At 43.4% G+C, this 20,571-nt stretch overlaps 1 protein-coding gene across 1 annotated transcript in view; it reads left to right on the top strand.

The window, feature by feature from the left end:
- The first annotated feature begins 3,964 nt into the window (after positions 1-3,964).
- Positions 3,965-20,571, top strand: part of MUSK (muscle associated receptor tyrosine kinase) — a 42,535-nt gene continuing 25,928 nt past the window's right edge. Inside the window, exons 1-5 of the mRNA XM_065745209.1 lie at positions 3,965-4,043; positions 6,940-7,066; positions 10,317-10,468; positions 11,241-11,368; positions 11,483-11,624. Coding sequence (XP_065601281.1) covers positions 3,965-4,043; positions 6,940-7,066; positions 10,317-10,468; positions 11,241-11,368; positions 11,483-11,624 — 628 coding nt within the window. The remainder of the gene's footprint in view (positions 4,044-6,939; positions 7,067-10,316; positions 10,469-11,240; positions 11,369-11,482; positions 11,625-20,571) is intronic.

Raw genomic sequence — 20,571 nt, 5'->3', positions numbered from 1 at the left:
TTACTTCCAAATTAGGCTTTGATGCCTACTACAAAATCCATATCCAACCAGAAAGGCCTCCAACCATGACCGACCCTGCAGGCCCAATTTTCAAGGCAGTGCCTTCAAAGAAGCAGCATTTTGTGTGCTTCCACATGAAGATCATCTTCACTGTACAGACAAATCACTGGTACTGGGCTCTACCCCCAGTCACTCCGTGCATCCCAGCAGTTGTTTTCAATCTACACTGAAGGTAGCACTGCTCTTGTTTATTCTGGTTTTCCACCAAGACCAAGGCTCTATCTTGCCTTGTGGTTACAATGTGGTGATGCTTCATTGTGCTGGCCACAGTGTGGCTTTAATCATTTCACTGCCAGGACATAGGATGTCCATGGGATGTCCTCTAAGTCCACACATCAGCCCATCCCCACGATGCCCACTAAGCCATGACTGGAAGTACCACATCTACATGTTTCTTGAACACCTCCAGGGATGCAATAACCTATGAACCTATGAACCTATGAACCTTCTTGGGCCTCCTGTTTCAATGCCTGACCACTCTTGGGGAATAAATTTTTCCTAGTATCCAACCTGATCCTCCTCTAGTGCAACTTGAGGCCATTTCCTCCAGTATTATCACTGTTACCCAGGAGAAGAGACAGACCTCCACCTTGCCACAATCTCCTTTCAGATATTTGTAGAGAGTGATAAGATCTGTGAGCCTTTTCTTCTCCAGAATGAGAACTCCGCTTCTCCCAGCTGCTCCTCATATGACTTGTGCTCCAGACCCTTCACAGCTTTGTTGTCCTTCTCTGGACATGCTCTAGAGACTCAGTGTATTTCTTACAGTGAGCAGTAGAGGGAAAACAGAGTCCAAAGCATGGAAGCTTGCATCTGTACATAGATCAGCTCGTATCCATACACAGATATATCCAGTTATTCATTTTGGGAACAAACCCATTGCCAATTTATTGCCCTTATTTCAACCAAGTGAATGTCTGCTTTCAGGCATTTTCCTCTGCACTGTAGTGCTTACTGCTTATATACCAGACTATCAAGGAGTTACTTATTTCTTCATCACATTCGCTGATGGCCCCTGTATTTACTCATTCAGTGTAATTCATGACTGCACTGAAGTGAAGCCTGAATAGTGCTGGGTCCTACACTTTGGCCTCAGCAATCCTGGGCTTTTGTTTTATAGGCTTGGGGCAGATTTAGAGAGAACTGTTGGTGATAGGTGGATGGTTGGACTTGATGACCTTGTAGATCTTTTCCAACCTTGGTGATTCTATGAGTCTATGATGTAGAACTGCGTGTTATTAAGAACAGTCCTGCAAACTGTTTGCAAAGAGAAAAAATGATTGAATACCCCAACACATCTTACCTTTGCACACTGGACTTCATGCTCGGACTTTCTGTGCATCCCTTTGCAGTGCAGAAAGCTTGGCTGATAGAAGCAGGGATTGCAACTCCAGCTACCAGGGATTGGTTCTCATCACAAGATGCTGAGAGTCTCATTTCAGTAGAGACCTGGAGGCAACAATAATTAACTTCAAACTGTATGAATCTCAGTGAAATTGGTGAGGCATTGGAATTGCCTGCCCAAGGAGGTGGTGGAGTCACTGTCCCTGGAGGTGTTTGAGAAATGTGTAGATGTGGCCCTGAGTGACATTGTTAGTGGGTGTGGTGGGGGGGTCAGTTGATGGTTGAGCTTGGTGATCTTAGAGATCTTTTCCAGTCTTAATGATTCTATTAATTTCATCTTTTTTTGGGGGGGGAAATGACGACAAAATATCACACTAATAAATGCTAGATGTAAAAAGTTAAGGAACATTTACTTTGGGAAGCTAAGCCTGAAAACAAGTAGGAATTAAAGGAAATTTGGTGTTCCCATTACTTCATTCCTCTGATTTCACTCTGTACAGTCCTGTGCCAGACTCATCTCCACTTTGTGGAAAAGTGAAGCTTCTTTCTATGATGGACAAAGATGGTCAGCAGCTTGCAGTGTGTGTTGCCCATCAGCCGTCCCACATGCATAGCTGGAGAACAAAGTACCTTAAACACCCACACCAAACAGCTCTCTGCTCACATTTACAGTGTAAATTTGCATCTTTTCGGTTTAGCTGACTGAAGTCCTTTGTAAAGTCTTAGGAAGCGGAGGAACTGAGAGGTCACCAGCAATCTGATCATCCTAAAAAGGTCAAAGTACTCTTTATATTTAACTGACACTGCAGCCAATGTCATATCTAAATGCTCTAATCAGTCAATAAAAGAGAAAGGCCAATTCCAGTGATGTAGAAGTCTTTGGTCAGTTTGTCCCTTGGGAGAGTTTCACCCTAAAAGACCATGTTGCATTTCTATGGAATAGATTAATTGGATGTGATTGGACTTAAACAAAGCAAAATAAATATTTGTAAGTTCAGCCATAAGTCAGGATTTCTCAGTTCCCTGGTAGGATTTCTGTTGTTTCATCGTTGCCTTGTTGTTTTGCTTTGCTGCTGCTAGCTCCAGAATTCCTGGAAGATCTTTAACATATGTTTGTTGAGTGTTTCTGGATCTATCTGCACGCAGAGATTGCTTGTCTGGGGACCTTTGCTCCCAAACTCACATTGCCTTTATCACATCGTGCTGAACCTCTGGGATAGTTACACCCCTAGCCCTGTCCATCCTGGCTCCACTTGTTGCTCAGAGGGACCACCACTCATCTGCACACATTATTTGCAGAAATGACTGCTAATAGGAGGCTGACATGGATAGGCTCAGCAAATAAAGGAAGTTCCAGAGATCTCCAGATACCTTTTATTGTGGTATGTTATGTCCTCACATTCCCTTTCCTCAACTGAGACCTTGTAATACTTTGCAAAGCCAAGCTCGCATCCATTTTGCTGATCACACGATGGAAAGTATCTGGAGTCACGTTCCCAAGGCATCACCATCAATCCGATACTCCAGAGCTAAGTACCCATTATTCCCTCTTCTCCTCACACAGACGTTGCCAACGCATGGGTAAGACTGATTGCAAAAGCTGTTCATATAGATTTTTTACAGAGGAAATCATGGGTCAAAAAGGACTTGCCATTTTTGAGAAAGATTGCATGGTGCAGGCTGCCGGGACAGGAGGTGGCAGATGAGTGAGGAGATGCCCTCAAGCCTGGTGCTCCCCTAGACCTCTGAAGGGAGCTCTCACTGACAGTCCGTTGCTTTAAACAGAGACTTCCAAGGCATTTCTGAGGGATTAACAATGCTAGCACACATTGTGTATATTTCGCCTGTGCCCCAAAACCGCTGTGCAGCTGCTGATGTTGAAGTGAAGCACGATTTCCCTCCTGCTGTGAACATGACCACTCATTTCTGCCTGTTTCAGGACAAGACTCTGCTTTCTTCGTGCTGCAGCAGCTTCCAAATACTGATGACAGCCTTGGTAGAGCTCTTTCAGCTCCTCAGTGCCAGCCTCCTGCTGCACTGAAGATATCTGTTAAGAAAAGAAATGCCACCAGCAGGGAACAGGTGGTATATTGCAGCGAATCACGGAAGGTTATAATAAGACAGAGGGAGAACGTGCAAGAGGGAGGGGAGGGAAAAATGAAAAAGTGCAGAACAAAGCTGAAGGAAAGCCCCATGCAAAGCACTATTTCCTCCACTGCTTTTGCACAGCACAGAGTGAAATATTTTGCTGCTTTCCCAGCTCTGGGGTCGGGTATGGCCCTGAGACGCACTCGCCTATTGTCCTCCCCACTGTTTGCTTAGAAGGAATTCAGGAGGGATTTGCTTTCTCTTGTTTCACAAGCCCCACGTTTCCACGCTGCCTGAAGTGGATATGCACCAGCTGGCCACGTCCATCACTGCCACTGGGACGTGGAATTCCTGATTATACTTAGAGCTGCAAAGCCTGCTCCGTCATTAGCAGAGCAGCTCGACGTGCAGCAGTGGGGACCGGGGCTGTGCTGGCCTGGCCTGGTGGTGCCAGGAGCTCTCCGGACCAGGGATGAGAGATCTGCTGGTGGTGCCCCTGGGGCACGTCCTCACCCTTGCTGCCCTCAGCCTGGCCGAGACACTTCAGAAAGGTTTGCTGGAAGGGATTTGCTCCGATTGGGGTTTCGCAAAGGGGAAGGCATCTCTAGCAACAGTGGGGTGGGCAGCACGACTGCGTTACCAAAAATGGTGTGAAAATGTACTACTTCTGGGCCTGTCTGTTGAGTAGTTGCTTGGCTGCTGTTGTGTGGGGTGGTGAGAATAGCTTGTGTCTACGTGGAAGGATAGCAATGAATCTGATTGCAATGGGAAGAGGAAGACTTTGGATTCAGCCTGGGTGGGATGGACGTGTCCTGTCACAGAGCTTGCTGCTGAGCACAGAGCCAGCACTGTTGCTCCTGTGGGGATACGTGGCTTAAAGACAATGCTCTGAGGTTTGCTTAGCACGTGAATTAGGTACAGATGTCCAACATGTTTGCTATGTGAAGCAGAGAGTTACTGCCATGTCTTCCTCTCTTGCACACACGCATGCGTTCAGCCAATGCGTGAACTGAAAAATTATCTGCTTATAGAAGTCCCGAAGGTGCCAACATGGTGTTCAGGATTTACCATCCCGTAACCCTGTGGATGAAGGGCTTTATTGCACAGTGATAATCAGGAGGCATTCAGGGCTGTGCAGCTTCAGGGGGAAAAAAAAAGGAAGATAAACCTCAAGGAGGAGTCCAGGAGTCAGCAGATAGGCCAGCATTGCTGCTCTCACCCGTGACAAATGGAACTCAGTTGGCCTCAAAAAGGGGAAAGAATGCCTTTTTTTTTAGTGAAAATGTTTAAGTTAGAATGTCAACTTTTTGTGATGGCAGTAGTGTAAGTTGGTGAACCCCTCTGCTTCAAGGCGGTGATTGCATGGGATCAGTTGGACAACTGATTTAGTAGTTGGGTAGGGATAGTGATAGGAGGATGGTTGGACTAGATGATCTTGTAGGTCCTTTCCAACCTTATGAACCTATGAACCTATGAACCAAGAACCAATGAAAAATGTGACTGCCTCCTGTCCTGGCAGCACAGTGCAGTGTGGAGATAGGCACCTGCTCTTGAAACATGGTGTATGGCTGTGTTCCCTACACCCAACGGGCCTGGTAGCTTCTGATGGGTGAGCACAGCATGAGGTTTGGCTTTCCCATGGGCCCCGTGACTGCCGTTGGATCATTTTGCTATCTTGGGAAACTACAGCTGACATCCAGAAAAATCACACCAGAGTGGCTTTGCAGATGTGCAACTTAATTGATTTTCAGTGTTACCTAATCCCATAGGGTTGCCTAAAAATGTCAGAGAGAGCCAATGCATGCACATGATGCCATTTCTTTATACTGATAAATACATATTGCGCTGTTCCAATTTTACTTTTCTGCATTAAAATCTGGTTATAAAGGCATCATAAATTTTGACTGCATTCCTGAGGAAGCTTGGAATGATGCTGATACCTTTTGGATGGCTTTTGTAAGGAGGCACCATCTCAACCATTTTGAGGCTCTCTCACTGCATATTGACAAAATGGTGTAAACCCTGAATATAGGCCAAATGACTTCTAGGCTCGTGTCCTCTTTTCTCTGGCCTCAGTGAAAGGAGCACTGCCTTCCCCCTCCGTGCTGGCGTTGCATTTCATTGTAGGATGAGAAATAAAAAGAACAAACAAGAGAATTACACAGTGCTGTTGTCACGGTCACAGCAGAGTTTAGGAGGATAGCTGCAAAAAAATTCCCTGTCCGTTCTAACTATAGGTGATGTATGGCCAGTATAGACAGCATTGTCCATGAACAGAGGGTTGGATTCTGTTCCAAGAGTTTGTTTTCAGAAGATGCCAGGTGGGCAACATTGCTAAGAATAATTGTGTCATATGTAAAATTAAGTAGAAACAGTGGAAGTACTTATCTGTTGTTAATGAATTTGTTTACTGCATAAAACTGACAGCCGCACTTGGCTGAAAGAACAGAACGCTCATTGTACACACAGCAAATCTATCTTTATTCTTCATCCTGTTGCCATTTTCATTGTGATGGTGCAATTCCAAAACTGTCTGCTTTGAATTTTTGTTACTGCAAAAATTACATTTCTAAGGGTTAAAAAAGCATCATCCCAGAGATCAAGGCATGTAGACAACAGCAGTAAAAATGTACAGCATAAAATTGGATAATAAAACTCTATTTCAGTGAGTCTTAATTCCATCAAAACCTCATAAAGTCTGACAAGAAAAAACAGCACCTCCTTTGAGGCAGGCAGGATAACCATCAGTAGAAGTTATTCTCCAAGGACAGCTGCTAGTAGCAGGGAAATTTAGGCTTTCTGAAAATTTTCCACTTGGTTTCACTGAGATGCGATTCATCTGGGGATGCCAAGTGGATGATTGCTTCCATTTAGGATGACCTAGAGTGACCCAATAAATGGAAACCTGATACACTTTGGTGATCTCAAGAAAAGAATCTGAAGATCTACAGATGTGTTTTAATTAACATTTAATGATATAATATTTCGCACTACCTTCACTGTATTTTTAAGATCTTCTTCCTATATAAATACAGCAATTACAAGCAATGCAATATGAAGTCAAATAATCCATAAATGATATTGAGGCAAGTTTGTGCTAACGAGGTTCATAAAGTGTCAGGGTATCTTTGTAAAACAATTACAAGTCTGTGTCAGAAGTGTCAGACACAGGTATTACACTTTGAACCCTGGTGCTACTTGGTTAGAAAAGGTGAAAAAAGAGAGGACATATACCAGTCATGCCACAAGTCTGAGAGACCTGATGGGTCTTTAAGAGCCTCATTTTGGAAAAAAATTAGTCTTGTATAATGGGTTGATATGTCTTGTGCCCAGTAGAGAGAGCAGAACAAATGATAGGCAAAGAGCCACAGCGTGACTTGCAGGGGCATGATTGCCTCGTCCTCCTCTCTCCAGTGAGGTTTCATTTCTTTTTCTCTCTTTGTGCAGCTCCCTTTATCAGCACTCCTCTGGAAACTGTAGATGCACTGGTGGAAGACGTTGCCAAATTTGTGTGTGTGGTGGAGTCATACCCAGAGCCGGAGATTACGTGGACACGCAACAGCATTCCCATCAGGTAGGGAACGTCCTTGGCCTTCTTGGGACCCCCTTCCACTACAGCAAGAGCTTTTCTTTACAACAGAAGTGTGATATCAGGAAGCATCAAATGGCTCTGGGAAGAGGAGCAGGGAGTGTGGCTGTAATTGCATGTGAATCTGTGTTCCTTAAAGGAGTGGGACGCCAGGGCCTTTACCACTCACTTGGATGTGTGGTTGGTCACAATGGAAATGGAGATCTCCTATCAGTATTCAGAGCAGGGAGTCCAACTCTTGCTGTGCTATGTGCTTTCTTATGTAAATGTGGAAATCCATTTTATTGGTGCTTTTCTTGTTTTCAGTCTATGTTGGTAATGGTAGTGTGTGGCCTTGAATTTTCTTTGAATCTCATTCTGTGATGTTGGAAGAATCTATCCTTTACAGCTTCACACACTGAGCTTGGAGAAGGTTGGTTTCTGCTGTGAGTAATGCAAGGAATTTGCTCTCCAGCTACACACAAATATACAATCCTCTCTCTGTGCCTCAGTTCACTCCTTGATGGGGGAGTATGATGAGGTATATTTGAACAGAGCTTCAGAAAACCTGCTGCCTGAATATCTGCACTATGCTCAGAAACTTTGCATGGAAGGGGTTGCAACAAGCCATTCTTGTTCACTGCTGCACCTGATGGTAGGTGAATTATTTGTGCTGTGCACTGTTGTATGTTAAAGATGAAGCATCAAAGTGCCTCTGAAAAAGTCAGCTCTGGGACCGTGTTATGGAAGTGACTACCATTGTTATAACTCCACTGCTGTAGACAGGTTCTTTGTGAAGTAAACTCTGTCCTGTCATCCAAGTCTGAAATCACATCATATCCACTGGGTGTCTTCTCAGTTATTTCTTTTCCTGTTTGTTCTTAGTCACTGTCTCTGTAATGGAAAGCTACAGAATGGTCTCTATATAACACAGCTGGGATCTGTTCTCCATGGGTGATCTACATGTTAGGCAGAGAGTCTCCTTCAGCATGGCTCCTGCTGCTGGGATTGGAGATTGAAGGCACCTGTGATCTGTTGGTTCAAGTGACAAGTGAGCAGCAGGAAGAGGTCTTACTGCTAGGAAACCCATTTTGGAATAAGAAAAAATAGATATCTACATTTAAGCGTGCTAGCCTTCAGAAATCTCATTTATCACCTGCAGAAGAACCTCATTAAAACACTTCTTCTTACTCTTGCTAGCCTTTGATGTGGGGTGGAGGTCTGATTTTCCACGGATGGTATTTCCAAATCAGGTCCACTTTCTCCTTAGCCCTTTCCCATTCATGACACCATGCTCAAGAGTCAAATCTGGCAGAGGAAGTCATTGATGTGGGACCATGGAGATTACATGCTTTTTTGTCCTTTTGGTCATAAGATCATAAGAAAAACAGGCCAGATCACCCCCGAGTTTTCTCTGTCAGAAAACACACCATTCTAAAAACCATCCCTCTGTTTCTGAGACACAGCCTATGAGACCAAAAATGAAAATTCTGATCCACAAAGATCTATTAGTGAGGTTGCAGAGCTCAGCTGCTTTGTTAACACTTTCTCAGATCTGAAGCCCCATTCTGCAGCAACGATAGCAATGACTACCATCACTTTCCCAAATGTGTGCTGGTGTTAACAGCTGGTGTGTACAAAAGCTGGGACCTGTGACAGGGAAATAGGCAAACTGAAAATATCTGTAACCTTCCAAGAACATGGATTAAAGTATTTCCACAGTAGAAACGGATCAGATCATGGGTTTCTTTTCTGAAGAAAAGTATGTTTATGTGTGTTTATGTGTATATCAGACTTCAAAGGGTCCAGATAAAGCAAGCAATAAATATTGGTTATTTTGTTCATGAAGTTTTCTTCTGTTGCCAAGGTCAAAGTACCGTGAACAGGCAGCTAGGCTAACCTTCAAAACAAAGCAGCATGTAAACATGCAGCTTCAATGGGAAAAGTGCCAGGATGGAGGCTACTGTCAGCATTATTCTTCTGGAAGATTCTCTGTGTGCTCCTTTCGGTGTCAAACACTTGTGCAAGTACAGTGGTGTGTCTTGGGCTGAGCTCAGCCTGTAGCACCATGAATGGCACAGTCAGATTGCACAGTGGCTGCAGTGCATATTTTAGCAGCTTGCTCAGGCTTTGGGGATTTGTGGCAGCCTGGGAGGAAGTCCTCCAGTCAGATCCGTTTTGCTACCACTTGTTGGAGTGAATTGCATGGTGGTGTGAAAGTCAAACATGAAGAAAATGATGAAGTGTTATGCAAATCATCCTTTAAGGTTTTACCATATTTTTCCAGATTTGCAAGGAAAATCAGAGGGCAGCCCTCTGCTTTCTCCCTCTGTGTACTTTGTCTCTCTAACATGCACGCACAATGTTCTCTTGTTCAAAAGTTGCCTCTGCTCTATAGACTTCTCTGCAAAACCCCATACCTTTGTTGCTCTGACTTCATGGCTTTTCTGGATTTATCTGAGGTCTCCAGGTCAAACCCTGTTGTCACTAAATGTTTTCTTCTATGTTTCTGCTCCCCCCCCACGCCCCCCTAAAAATAACTAAAATAACATTTCCTCAGTTTAAAATAAATGAGCAAAACCACATCTGGATGCAGACTGGACTTTGGTTGCATATATGTATATATGTGTATATATATATATATATATATATATATACACACATATATGTATTTTAACAAACAATAAAAATATTTCCTGTAAATTCTGTGGGAAAAAAGAAAAAATCTGATTAAAAATTTCTTTAAAAAGCTTCAGCCAAAGGTATTTTTTATTGTAGGCAGCCCTTCTCTTGCATTGGGTGGTTATTCCTGAAACAGGGCCCAGCTGCTTTAAGGCAACTGGTGCTCACACCTGTTGTTGGATGGACAACCTGGTCCAGGGAGCTGCTTTGGCAGGGGGTTTGGACTCGATGATCTCTAGAGGTCCCTTCCAGCCCCTACAATTCTGTGATTCTGTGACAGTGGCAGATGCCAGCACTTTCTGGATGCAGCACTGCCACCATGCTGGTGGCCATCAAGATCTGTGCAGTCTGGATGATGTATACTTGGATGACCTCAGCAGTCTTTCAGAATCTTATCAATTCTACGATTAATGGTTCTGTGGTTTAGGGAGGCACACACTTAAACCTAAGGCTCATCTTGACGTTTTCAATCCCTTTCCTTGTCTCCAGATGTTGAGAATAAGAAGCAAATCCTGACTTTTTATGGTGCAGTCTCCAGACACAGTTTCCTCACCACATGTGCTGTGCCCCGCAGGCTGTTCGACACCCGGTACAGCATACAGAGGAATGGGCAGCTCCTGACCATCCTGAGCGTGGAGGACAGTGACGACGGGGTGTACTGCTGCACAGCAGACAACGGGGTTGGTGCAGCCACCCAGAGCTGCGGGGCTCTGCAAGTCAAAATGCGTAAGTGGGAGAGCAGAGGAGCTCTCAGCCCCACTGTGGTGGCCCATAGGTTGGAGCCAGCACGTGGTGATACCTTTCTGCTGGCTCAGTGATGCACCGTAGAAGGAAAGCTCAGATCACCTGAAAATGGTGAACTGGAGATCCCTTTTCCTTCCACCGAGTGCAGACTAAGTTATATTTTTTCTTTGGGTAAAAGGAGTTTAAATTTGTCCCGCGTGACCTTTGAGGGAGTTAGAATCTATTTTTTATTTTTTATTTTTCTTTAAGAATCCTTTGTCCTTTTTACTGATGTGGTCACAGATCTTTCAGTTAGGTAGGGCCATTTAATTACATGCCCTTACTGTTGAGCTAGAATCAGAATCTTGTGGGCTGAATCAGTTAAAATCTGATTCACTCCCGATCTGAGCTTTCACACAAGACATTGTTTATGCAAAAAAAGAATGTTGAAACCTGGAATGCAAACGTCCTTCAATATTGGACCTGGATCTGGACTTCACTCCAGGTCCTACTTCACACGGCTGTCAAACTCCACTCCTGAAAACAAAGGACCCACACAAGATAGCTGTTTTTGTGTCCATAAACTGGAACTTTGATTGCTGCACTAAGCTTTTACTTTCCAGTGCAGCTCATGCCCTACCAAGGATCTACCTTTCAGCTACAACAGTGCAAAGAAAAAGCAGCAGGGGATTTTGTTGGCATGACTCTGAACTTGTCCTCTTCTTTTATCTCTTAACTTCAGTTCAAGTTTAAATTTTGCCTTTTCAAATTTTAGGACCCAAAATAACCCGACCACCTGTAAATGTGGAAATCATAGAAGGTTTAAAGGCTGTTCTTCCATGCACTACAATGGGAAATCCAAAACCTTCTGTTTCGTGGATCAGAGGAGAAGCAGTTGTAAAGGTGAATAGAGAATGAAATTTCACTATTGCTATTAGCTACTGTTGTTTGCTGTGACTTAAGGTGCTGCTTGTGTGTACGCAGTGCTCTCACCTCAGTCCCTCTTTCCCCTGGCAGGAGAATGCACGCATTGCTATTCTCGATTCGGGGAATTTGAGGATCCACAATGTTCAGAGAGAAGATGCAGGGCAGTATCGATGTGTAGCCAAAAACAGCCTGGGCACTGCCTACTCAAAACCTGCAACAGTGGTCGTGGAAGGTGAGTAGCCAGTTCTATCTGCTGACCTACACAGCTGACTTGGGTTAACCTGAAATACCAGTTGGCTGTTGACAAAAATATCTTAGGGTGGGCAAAGAGGTGGGGGAAGGGAAAGGAAGGGAAAGTAGGGTGAGAAATAGGATTTCTGGTGTCACTCATGCTCAGTGCATGCTGTTGGCTTGTTCCTTGTTTGGGAGGTGCCGCCAGTGAACTGTGGGTTGTACGTTTTAACTTGTGGAGGTGGACAAGTAGGAAGCTGATGGCTCTGGAAACTTTCTGTGAAGAGACTGGTTGGAGACAGCTGCAGCACAGCATTTTGCAGCACTATGTGTGCATCCTTCCCTTTTCCCTTTGATTTTCCATCTGAATTGGTTGATTCTTCAGCTAAACAGAGTTGTTCTCTTCTTGGACTTACACATTTTCTGCCCACTAAACCCAACAGCGGTTTGATTTTTCAGTTTCTGGTCTTTATGTGTTCTGTATCCTTCTTTTATTTACAGAAGGTGTTTGCTCTCTGGTATAAATCATAGCCAGTTTCCCAGTGCTGAGAACAGTGGGCTGCAGGGGCACCCAAATGTAGGCAATGAAGCATTCAGTGTTCCTGAACCCTAAAAGAGAATCTGGGTTAAGCAAGGTTTTGCAAATTGGGAAGAGGGATGGGTGACACAGCAGAAGAGCTCACATGTGTTTTGTATTCAAAACTTAATAATATGTACAGCAAGAGAGAGAGAAAGGCACCTGATTGTCCAATTTTCAAAAGACTTTGAGGTTACATTTAGTCTGAGACTACCAGAGGTTATTCAGGGTGCAGTCCTGTTCTTAAAAGGACCATTGACTGTCTTCTAGGAGGAGGTCAGATGTATTTGATTCAGCTACAAATTACTGCAGGATTGCTGTTTTCTTCAAAAAAATGCAATCATTTTATTTCTCCCTTTTAAAAATTTTAATAATAATTACATGTGCAGACTTAAGTATGCTAGAAATTCCTTAAATAGCTTTAAAACAGGAAGGCAGCTGTTTCTAATCTAGATTCAGAGCTGTGTAGCTCCTGATGAGGCAAAGTGAAGGTCTGGCTGAACTGAGTCTGGTGCTGGGTTCTGCTTCTGCCCTGCTGCTGATGGAGCAGCCCAAGGCTCACCAAGAACTGACTGGGGCAGGTGCTCAGTGCCGTGCTTGAAGGACCTCCCCTGGTCCTTCAAACAGCCTCAGACACTAAGGTTTTATTTCTCAGACCTACCAGAGCATTTAGAAACCTAAAAATGAACTGGAACTGCATCAATCTGCACTGTAAAGGCTGCTACCTTGTTTTGTCCATGTCTCCATAATTATACAGCTAAATTCAGGGAATAGCAAACTAATCTACAAATACACTGCTTGCAAAAGAGAGTCTGTGTACACTCTTCTTAAAAGCAGAAGATTAGCTCTTAATTAATCAATGGGAGCTCAGTGTTCCTGCACAACTTATCCCTTCATGTTCCCTTCATGTGCTGTGAGAACAAAGTGATGCTGTTCTCCAGGCTCACCTTGGTTTTTCTGGTAGGGCACCCATATAATGCACCTTGTTTCAAGCTGCCACCCAAACTAGTCTGATGAATGTTTGTTTTACTTTTTTGGCTCTCAAAATCCAAAGGTAATAATCCTGACTGCAGCTTGGTGTGTACACAGATCCCTTCCCCTCCCAGTATTTAGATCAGCTCTCATGAATATTTAACATACAGATGTGTGCACATACCTGTGCATGCATGCATGTTCATGCTTCTCTTGCAGCCTAGTTCACTCAAGTTATCATTATTTTTAATGTTCCTACCCCCTCAGTGCTAGCAAGTTAAGATAGATCTGAGCCAGTAATAATCTAAAATGACTCAGTGTGAGAAAATCACACTTTAGATGGCCTTCTCTGAGCATTCATTGGAGCTCTGAGTTCAGAAAATTCATGTAAACATGCTGTTTGATGCTTCTCTGCAATAACACAACATTTTTCCTTAAAACTTGGTGCTACCACTCTCTGGAGTTACCACCAAGCATAGTGTGGCTTAATAAAAGAAAATAACTAAGCATGGCTATGAATATTTAATCCTGAAGAGCAGATGTCCATTCAAAGAACAGTGCAAATATTTATGCCTAGCTAAATTGAGATCAGGCAAGTCCTGACTTCTGGATGAGGTTTCTAACTTTCTGTTGCATGTTAATGGTTTTGACACTAGTCCTGCAATTAGTTCAAAGCATGGAGGCATCCAGCTTTTGCAGGACTGGACGCAGACATGCTCCTTTACACAGGTACCTCAAAAAAAGGGCACTGTGTTCATTTGCCAGATTCAGATTTCAAGCTCCAAAGTTCATGTTATGAGCTGTGAACTCTAGTCGCTTAATGAGCCTTGATACCTAGAGCTGATTTTAATCAGAAGGGTTGAAAAAGCTTGTCCATCCAGATTGTGTTTTTCTCCTCCTCTGCTCCGAGTTCAAGGCAAACCCATGTGCATTTGTATAAGTGATGGTGGATGGTTGATTACTGTGTAAAATTTATTCTCCAGAAGAGTGTTTGGGCACTGGTAAAGGCTGCCCAGTGGGGTGTTGGAGTCACTGTCTCTGGAGGTGTTCAGGAAATGTGTGAATATAGTACTGAAGGACACAGTTCGTGGGCAGGATGGAGATGGCTTGGGGTTAGACTTGATGATCTTAGTGGTCTTTTCCAATCTTAGTTATTCCATGATTCTGTGAAACATTTTCTCCTCTTAAAAAAGCATAGTCTATTAGGGGCAGGAATGCTATCACCACAGAGATGGCTGCCGACAGCAGGGAGCAGGCAGGGGAGAGAGGACAGGGGAAGCCTTCTGTACACTGCCCTGCAAAAATGAAGAAGTGAGCAGTGGCCCCTTTGCTCATCCTGTTAAAGTTAGGAAGTGAGGATGACTTCCAGTTACTCATACATACCGTGGTGGCAACAGAAAGATACTATGTCCACTGAGACAGAGGAACAGTATTATCATCTTGCCTGCTTGCCAAGAAATGTGGTTTAAATTTCCTGGTGATAGCATTTCTGAGCAGCAGTTTTGTATTTGTTTTCTGTCTTAATAATTTTGCTAACTAGCAGTTTAATCACTACATCTTCAGTTCTGAAAATTCTGTTAACCCCAGAAGAGTGTTTATATACTCTGTGAAGTAGCAGCTTGCCAAGGCACTAGTCAACATCTATACAAAATTCCTGTTGATTGTTTTACCAGTGCACGAAGTGAATCTGTGACTGAAAGACTGCTGGATGAATTCAAGATTCAGAGCTCTGGGACAAGTTTTTACTTGCTTACGTGATTTATTGCATATGTTCAAAGGGCAAACCTTATTGACAAGATGTTGGCTAAGGAGTCGCATCTGTTTTTACCTGAGGATTGGTGCTTTGGAAATAAATAGGAGAAGAGCTACTGTCTTCAATAACACTGAGAGCTGTCCTCAAGTGCAGATATTCCCAGTGGTGTCAATGGAAGCTGTGGGCCAGGTACAAGCTCTTGGACTGCGCCAAGAATGCATTTCTTGGCCTTCATCTGAGCATTTGAAATCTGTGGGGTTTGAGTGCTAGGAAACATTAGTGAGATGCCCAAGGTTTTTTCCTTCATGCAGTACACAGCTCTTTGTGTAAAACATAGTGCAGAGCAGGAGGAATATTCAGTTTTCAATGGTATTTGCTGTAGCATTGACCCAGACCACTAATAGGAGCAGCCCAGCAAAAGCTATACATGGGCTGATCAGGTTCAGCTTCTGGGTTTACTTCCTTCAGCAGTTCCCATGTCTTGACACGTGTAACAGTCTTTGTGTATAAATGTTATGATAAATTTGAAGCTACAAACCCTTGCCTAATAAGAGGCATGAGAATATTGGCACTTTGAGAACACTTGCAGCTCTGAGAGAGCTCTGAAAGACTGAGAGAGATGTCCAGTTATCTTTTCTTTTTTCTTTTTTCTTTTTTTTTTAACATGGAAAGAATTCCTCAGGATGTTTTTTCTTTACCTTCGTGCTGTCTTTTTCAGATGTGATTCTTATAACCAATATACAAAGTATAGCAAATTCCTGCATCAAATAAGAAGCTCGTGTTACAAAACAGCAGGAAAACAATTCATTTCTTGATGGCTTACAGGCCTGGATACTTGATCTGGGCTCTGTGTTCTGGCAGTTTTTTGTTCTGTTTTGGAGAATGCCTCCTGCTCTCCTTGGGAGAAGCGAAGTGCCACCTCATGAGTAGGTAGAGTGGACTTCTGTCCCATTTGGTCTCCATTCTTCAAAACAAAAAGGTCTCAGAAAAACAAACAAACAAAAAACAAGAAAACTGGCCGCAAATTATGTAGTTTAGAAGCAACAGATGTTAATAGAAGAGATGTAAAGGTATAAACCGTATGTTTCTAAAATGGTATAATTTATTTCTGCAGCACCAACTACAGAAAAAACATTTTCTGGAAATGAATGGTGTAGCTGCCATTAACATGTACAAAGGGTTGAGGTAAATCCTTCTCTAACAGGATTCAAGGTCAAATGCTCTTTGGAGATGTGTCCTTCCACTCCAACCTTAGCATGTGTGCAGTAAGAAGATGATGTCGGTTGTTCAGTTTGTTTTTATCTTTAAAAAAAGATATGTTGTTCTCCTGAAGATGAACAACAACCTTCATGTTGTACCTTTCTAGGTGCTGCACACAGTTAATGAAACTCCAACTGTTCTCAGTTTGCCCAGTGATGCATTTTTAGTTTGATTTCCTGAATAACAAAGGTGATAAATAAGGTATAATTTAAATAAAGGTGTACGTTGAAAGGATAGATAACGGATGGCTGTGTACTGAGTTAGGTGGATCTCCATCTTGTGATTTACACAAAGCTGAACTTGATCTCCAGCCTGTGTCACCAGAGGGTTGTGGAATTCAGGAGTTTTGGAGCACATTGCACGATACTGTTGGTTTTGAAGTCGTCACAGTGCAAAGGCAAGTCTGGAAAACAACAATAATAAATCTGTCAGGAAAGAAAGAAACAAACAAAAGAATTAGCTAGGACAAGTGCTGGAAGATTCAGTGCTCTCATCAAGACACTAACTGGATCCTCCAGGGCTTTCATAGCATGTTTGGATCAAATCTTCCTTGCAGTTTCCAGTTGGCTAAACACAGGCATTGATTACAAGTTACTGATCCTTTACCCTGACAGTTTCATTCATCCCTCTGTTGAAATGCTCCTACTTAACTTCTTCTTCTGCCACACTAATGTGGACAGCACAGAAATGAAATCAATCATAACAAGGGTACTCTTGCTACTCTGACTGAGATGTTTGTTTTTTGCATTCCAGTCCTGGTAGATAGAAGTCTTTTCCTGCCCACAGTTTATTGCTTATTACTGGCTACTAAAATAATACTCTGCCACAGGCCACAAAAATGTTCCCCTATAAGCCACTTGTGAGAGCTGCCTCTGCCTTAAAAATAGGGAGGTCTTCCTTGGAGAATCATCCCTTCAAAGGAAAGGATCTACCAGTGTATGAGTAGATTCAGTCTAGATTTTTAATGTTTTTAGATTGTTCTGCACAACTGAAAACAGTGTGGGGACAGCAGGCCAAGGGACAGCAGAAAGCAGTGCCTTAGCTATTGGGTTATGTCTTATGTCATTAAGTACTACCTGTATGACTTATGTCAGTAAGTACTACCTGTTTTATGAACCTCTTCTGTAGTCTTGGGTCAAGTTTGCACCACAGATAAATCAGAAGATAAGAAGGTTATACAATACTTCTGGTCACGGGAATGAAAGTATGCTTTTTAGTGTATCTCTCAATTTAAATGCACCACATGCCAGAGGCAGGTTTGATTTCTAATGAAAACTGCCTCCAGATGTACCATCCAGCAGGTTCTCTACATTTTTGTGTTGACACTTCTTTGAATAGATGAGGTAGGAAAGGGAGGTACCAAGGTATCACACTGACGGGCAGTCAGCACTGCTACCCTGACTCTTGTGGCTGTGCCCACACGTTGACTGTTGCCATGAAATCTGATTTTTTTTTTTTGTTTATGCTGTCTTCCAAGGTAGAACATTTTGGATGAGATGGAAATGGGTCCATTGCCAAGAGGCAGGGTGACAGCACAAGCCTGCCTTTTTGCACTTAAGCTCCAGGCTAAATTTTCTTGGGGAAGCTCTGATGGGAACAGTGAGCAGTGTTTGGCCATCCCAGGGAGAATAATTCCTGTCTGTTGGCAGTGGTGCAGCTGCATGAGGCTGCAGGCAGGGTCCTGTGGCAGTAAGTGGAGAATGCTGCAGGTTGTTGTGAAAAATTGCATAGGGCTTGGGGGCAGAGAGCACTGCAGGGAAAGAAAACAGAACTGAGCTTGCCTGTAATTACACCAGAGCAATTGACTGGTCCCAGCAGAGTGGCAGTGGGCAGAACTGAAATCCCAGAATATCTCATTAAATCTCCTCCTGCCTGCTGAAGTAACCATCATCATCCTGGGGTTCTCAGATGGTGCAGATACATGTATAGCCCTAATTACAGGGCAATGGGGCAAGCTGCAGGAGAAAGAAAACAACCCCAGACCTCCTGGAAAGCAGTGCACAAGCATTCAGTGTGCTCTGGGCACAGGGTGCCTCCCATTGCCTCCAGCTGATGACCTTCTGTGCCGATGAAATGCAAGGCAGGGCTCCTACAAGCACAGGGCTCCAAGCAGCAGTCCTTCTTTAATAGACTTTCTGAAAACAAAACAAAACAAAAAAACCCCTCTCTCTTCTAACAAAGAGCTTGGAAAGGCACACACACAAAAAAATATATGAATTTATCATGTAACTGCAGGAATTGTGGTTCCCTCTAGCCTACGTTGGTAGCTGGGAAGCATGTGCTTTCTGTGCAACAATAAAGAGAGTCAAGGACAGAGAGTTATCTGTAGCTGCGAGGCTAAGAGGGTCAGAGCAAGCTGAGATGGCTGTCTGGAGGGCCTGCCTTTTCAAAATGAGAAACTGATATACAGCTGAACACGTGGAAAGTTAGGTTTTCCAAGCAATATGGAAAATTTATACGATCTCTTTAAATGTGCACTTTTGGTAAGGTACCTTTGAGCCAGTACCCTTTTATATCAGGGCTGTTGCCCCCCATCTCCCAGTGACATCTCCCACCTTTTTCATTTATAGAGTATTGTGGGAGATGAATAGCCTGTTCTTTTTAATTTTTTTCCCCACTGTAACTGCTCTTCCAAATGGTACAGGGTTAGATTTTGTCCTAGTGCTAGCACCAGTTCTGTTGTCACGCAATATTTCTAGGATGTCCACACAACGAAAGTGCCTGCTGCTGTGCCACTGTACAAGAACAGTCCTTGCACAGCTCCGAAACTGAAAGGACATCTAGGATTAGAACTCAAGAATAAAGTCATAAGATTAACCTGTATTGTGATGGGCTGGCAGAGTTTTTAATCACTGAAAACTGAGCAAACAGAAGAAGGAGTGATCATGAGTATTGCAGATGAGGTGAGCAGGAAACAGGACACTATTTGTTATTAGCCCTGTGCAAGAAGAACCCTCACAGCCACTGCGAGCAGCACTTTGAAACAGACAAAAGGAAGTACTACACATCTACATGGCTGGCACTGACACGAAAAGAATTTCCTTATTCATTTCCTTGGGAAGTAATTTGAACATGTTATCCTCACTTGTCCTTGAATCTGATGTTTGCTCTGTATATGGCAGTGAACAGGTCTCATATGGTTACACAGGATATAAGCTATCTATTTACATTTTACTCTTGATTATTATAGCTTTACATATTTGCAGGGTCTGCTTTGGGATTCCAGAGCCATCTACAAGCAATGCAAAGCCTTTCACAGATGAGAAGTTTCTGTGCCGACCTGTGCATTTAGCTTTCAGGGAGGCCTTCTGCTGAAGCAAATTGTCCTACTATCCATAAATCTTGGAGCTCACCCTAGAATAAGGTTACCTTGGAAAGCTGTTGCCTAGTTAAGAAAGACTTGCTTTGATATTAAACACCAGAGCTGAGAATCTGAAGGCATATGCTTCAGGACGGAGATGATGTGATTTCCTCCACTTCCCTTCTATGCAGACCTTGGATTGTCCTGGCTGTCATCTCACAGGGTTGTTGTACATCCCTGGGCCCCAAGTTGTAAACATATACTGCTGTCCTGTGCTCTTCTGGGCAGAAGGTCTTAGACTTAATGAAAGCCCCAATCTTCTCAAATCATGTATCAGGAGCCAGAGGGGCTTTGGAGATGGTGAGGTTCGTAGACAGTGATAAGAATTCAAACCTGGTTCTCCCTACAGATTAGCATGACTATCAGCAGAGAACAGGCTGATGAAGCAAGAGTTGCCTATGGCTCCATACAAACTCATCACTGAGCTGGATGTGTGGTGGGTTTTGAGGGCTGGTATTTGAGAAATTATTGGAATTTTACTGGGGTTAATTGAAAATATCAGAAAATGCAAGTGCTACGGCTTTCTATGTATGAATATACTTTCAGACATCCACTCATCTCTCACAGGTGGGAAGGAAACCGTAGCCCCTCTGCTTAGAAGCAGAGGGAGGAGGATCCTTGGCTGTCTGGTTTAGGTTTGTCAAGATGAGTGAATGGATGTGAAAGGAATAAATTTGGATGGGGATTTGCATGGCTGGACTTCTTACTGGCAAAGGCTGTAAATACACTGGCAGAAGTTTATGGTCCTTCAGAGCATATAGGTGGCAAGCATAAATGATTTCATGCAGATTTGCAAGTGGAGTCCCAGCCTGGGGAACAGCTCTGTTCAGAAGGAGCCATATATATCTGTCACACCAAAAAGCTAACAAAACCCTGTGAAACATGAATTAAGAAATGCTTACAGGCTAGTTGCCAACTGCTTATACATCGCTAGTGCACAGAGCAAAGCCAAGGTGTATCAGGGGGATGGAGGGGAGGATTCCTGAGGCGATGTGTACCGTGCCAGTTCTTCCAGCAGTGCAGAG

Source organism: Cyrtonyx montezumae, unplaced genomic scaffold, assembly GCF_038088225.1.
Source record: "Cyrtonyx montezumae isolate F1298 unplaced genomic scaffold, pur_monq_1.0 scaffold_34, whole genome shotgun sequence".
Taxonomy (NCBI): Eukaryota; Metazoa; Chordata; class Aves; order Galliformes; family Odontophoridae; genus Cyrtonyx; species Cyrtonyx montezumae.
The sequence above is the reverse complement of the archived record's forward strand: the minus strand, read 5'-3'. Positions and strand labels throughout refer to the sequence as shown.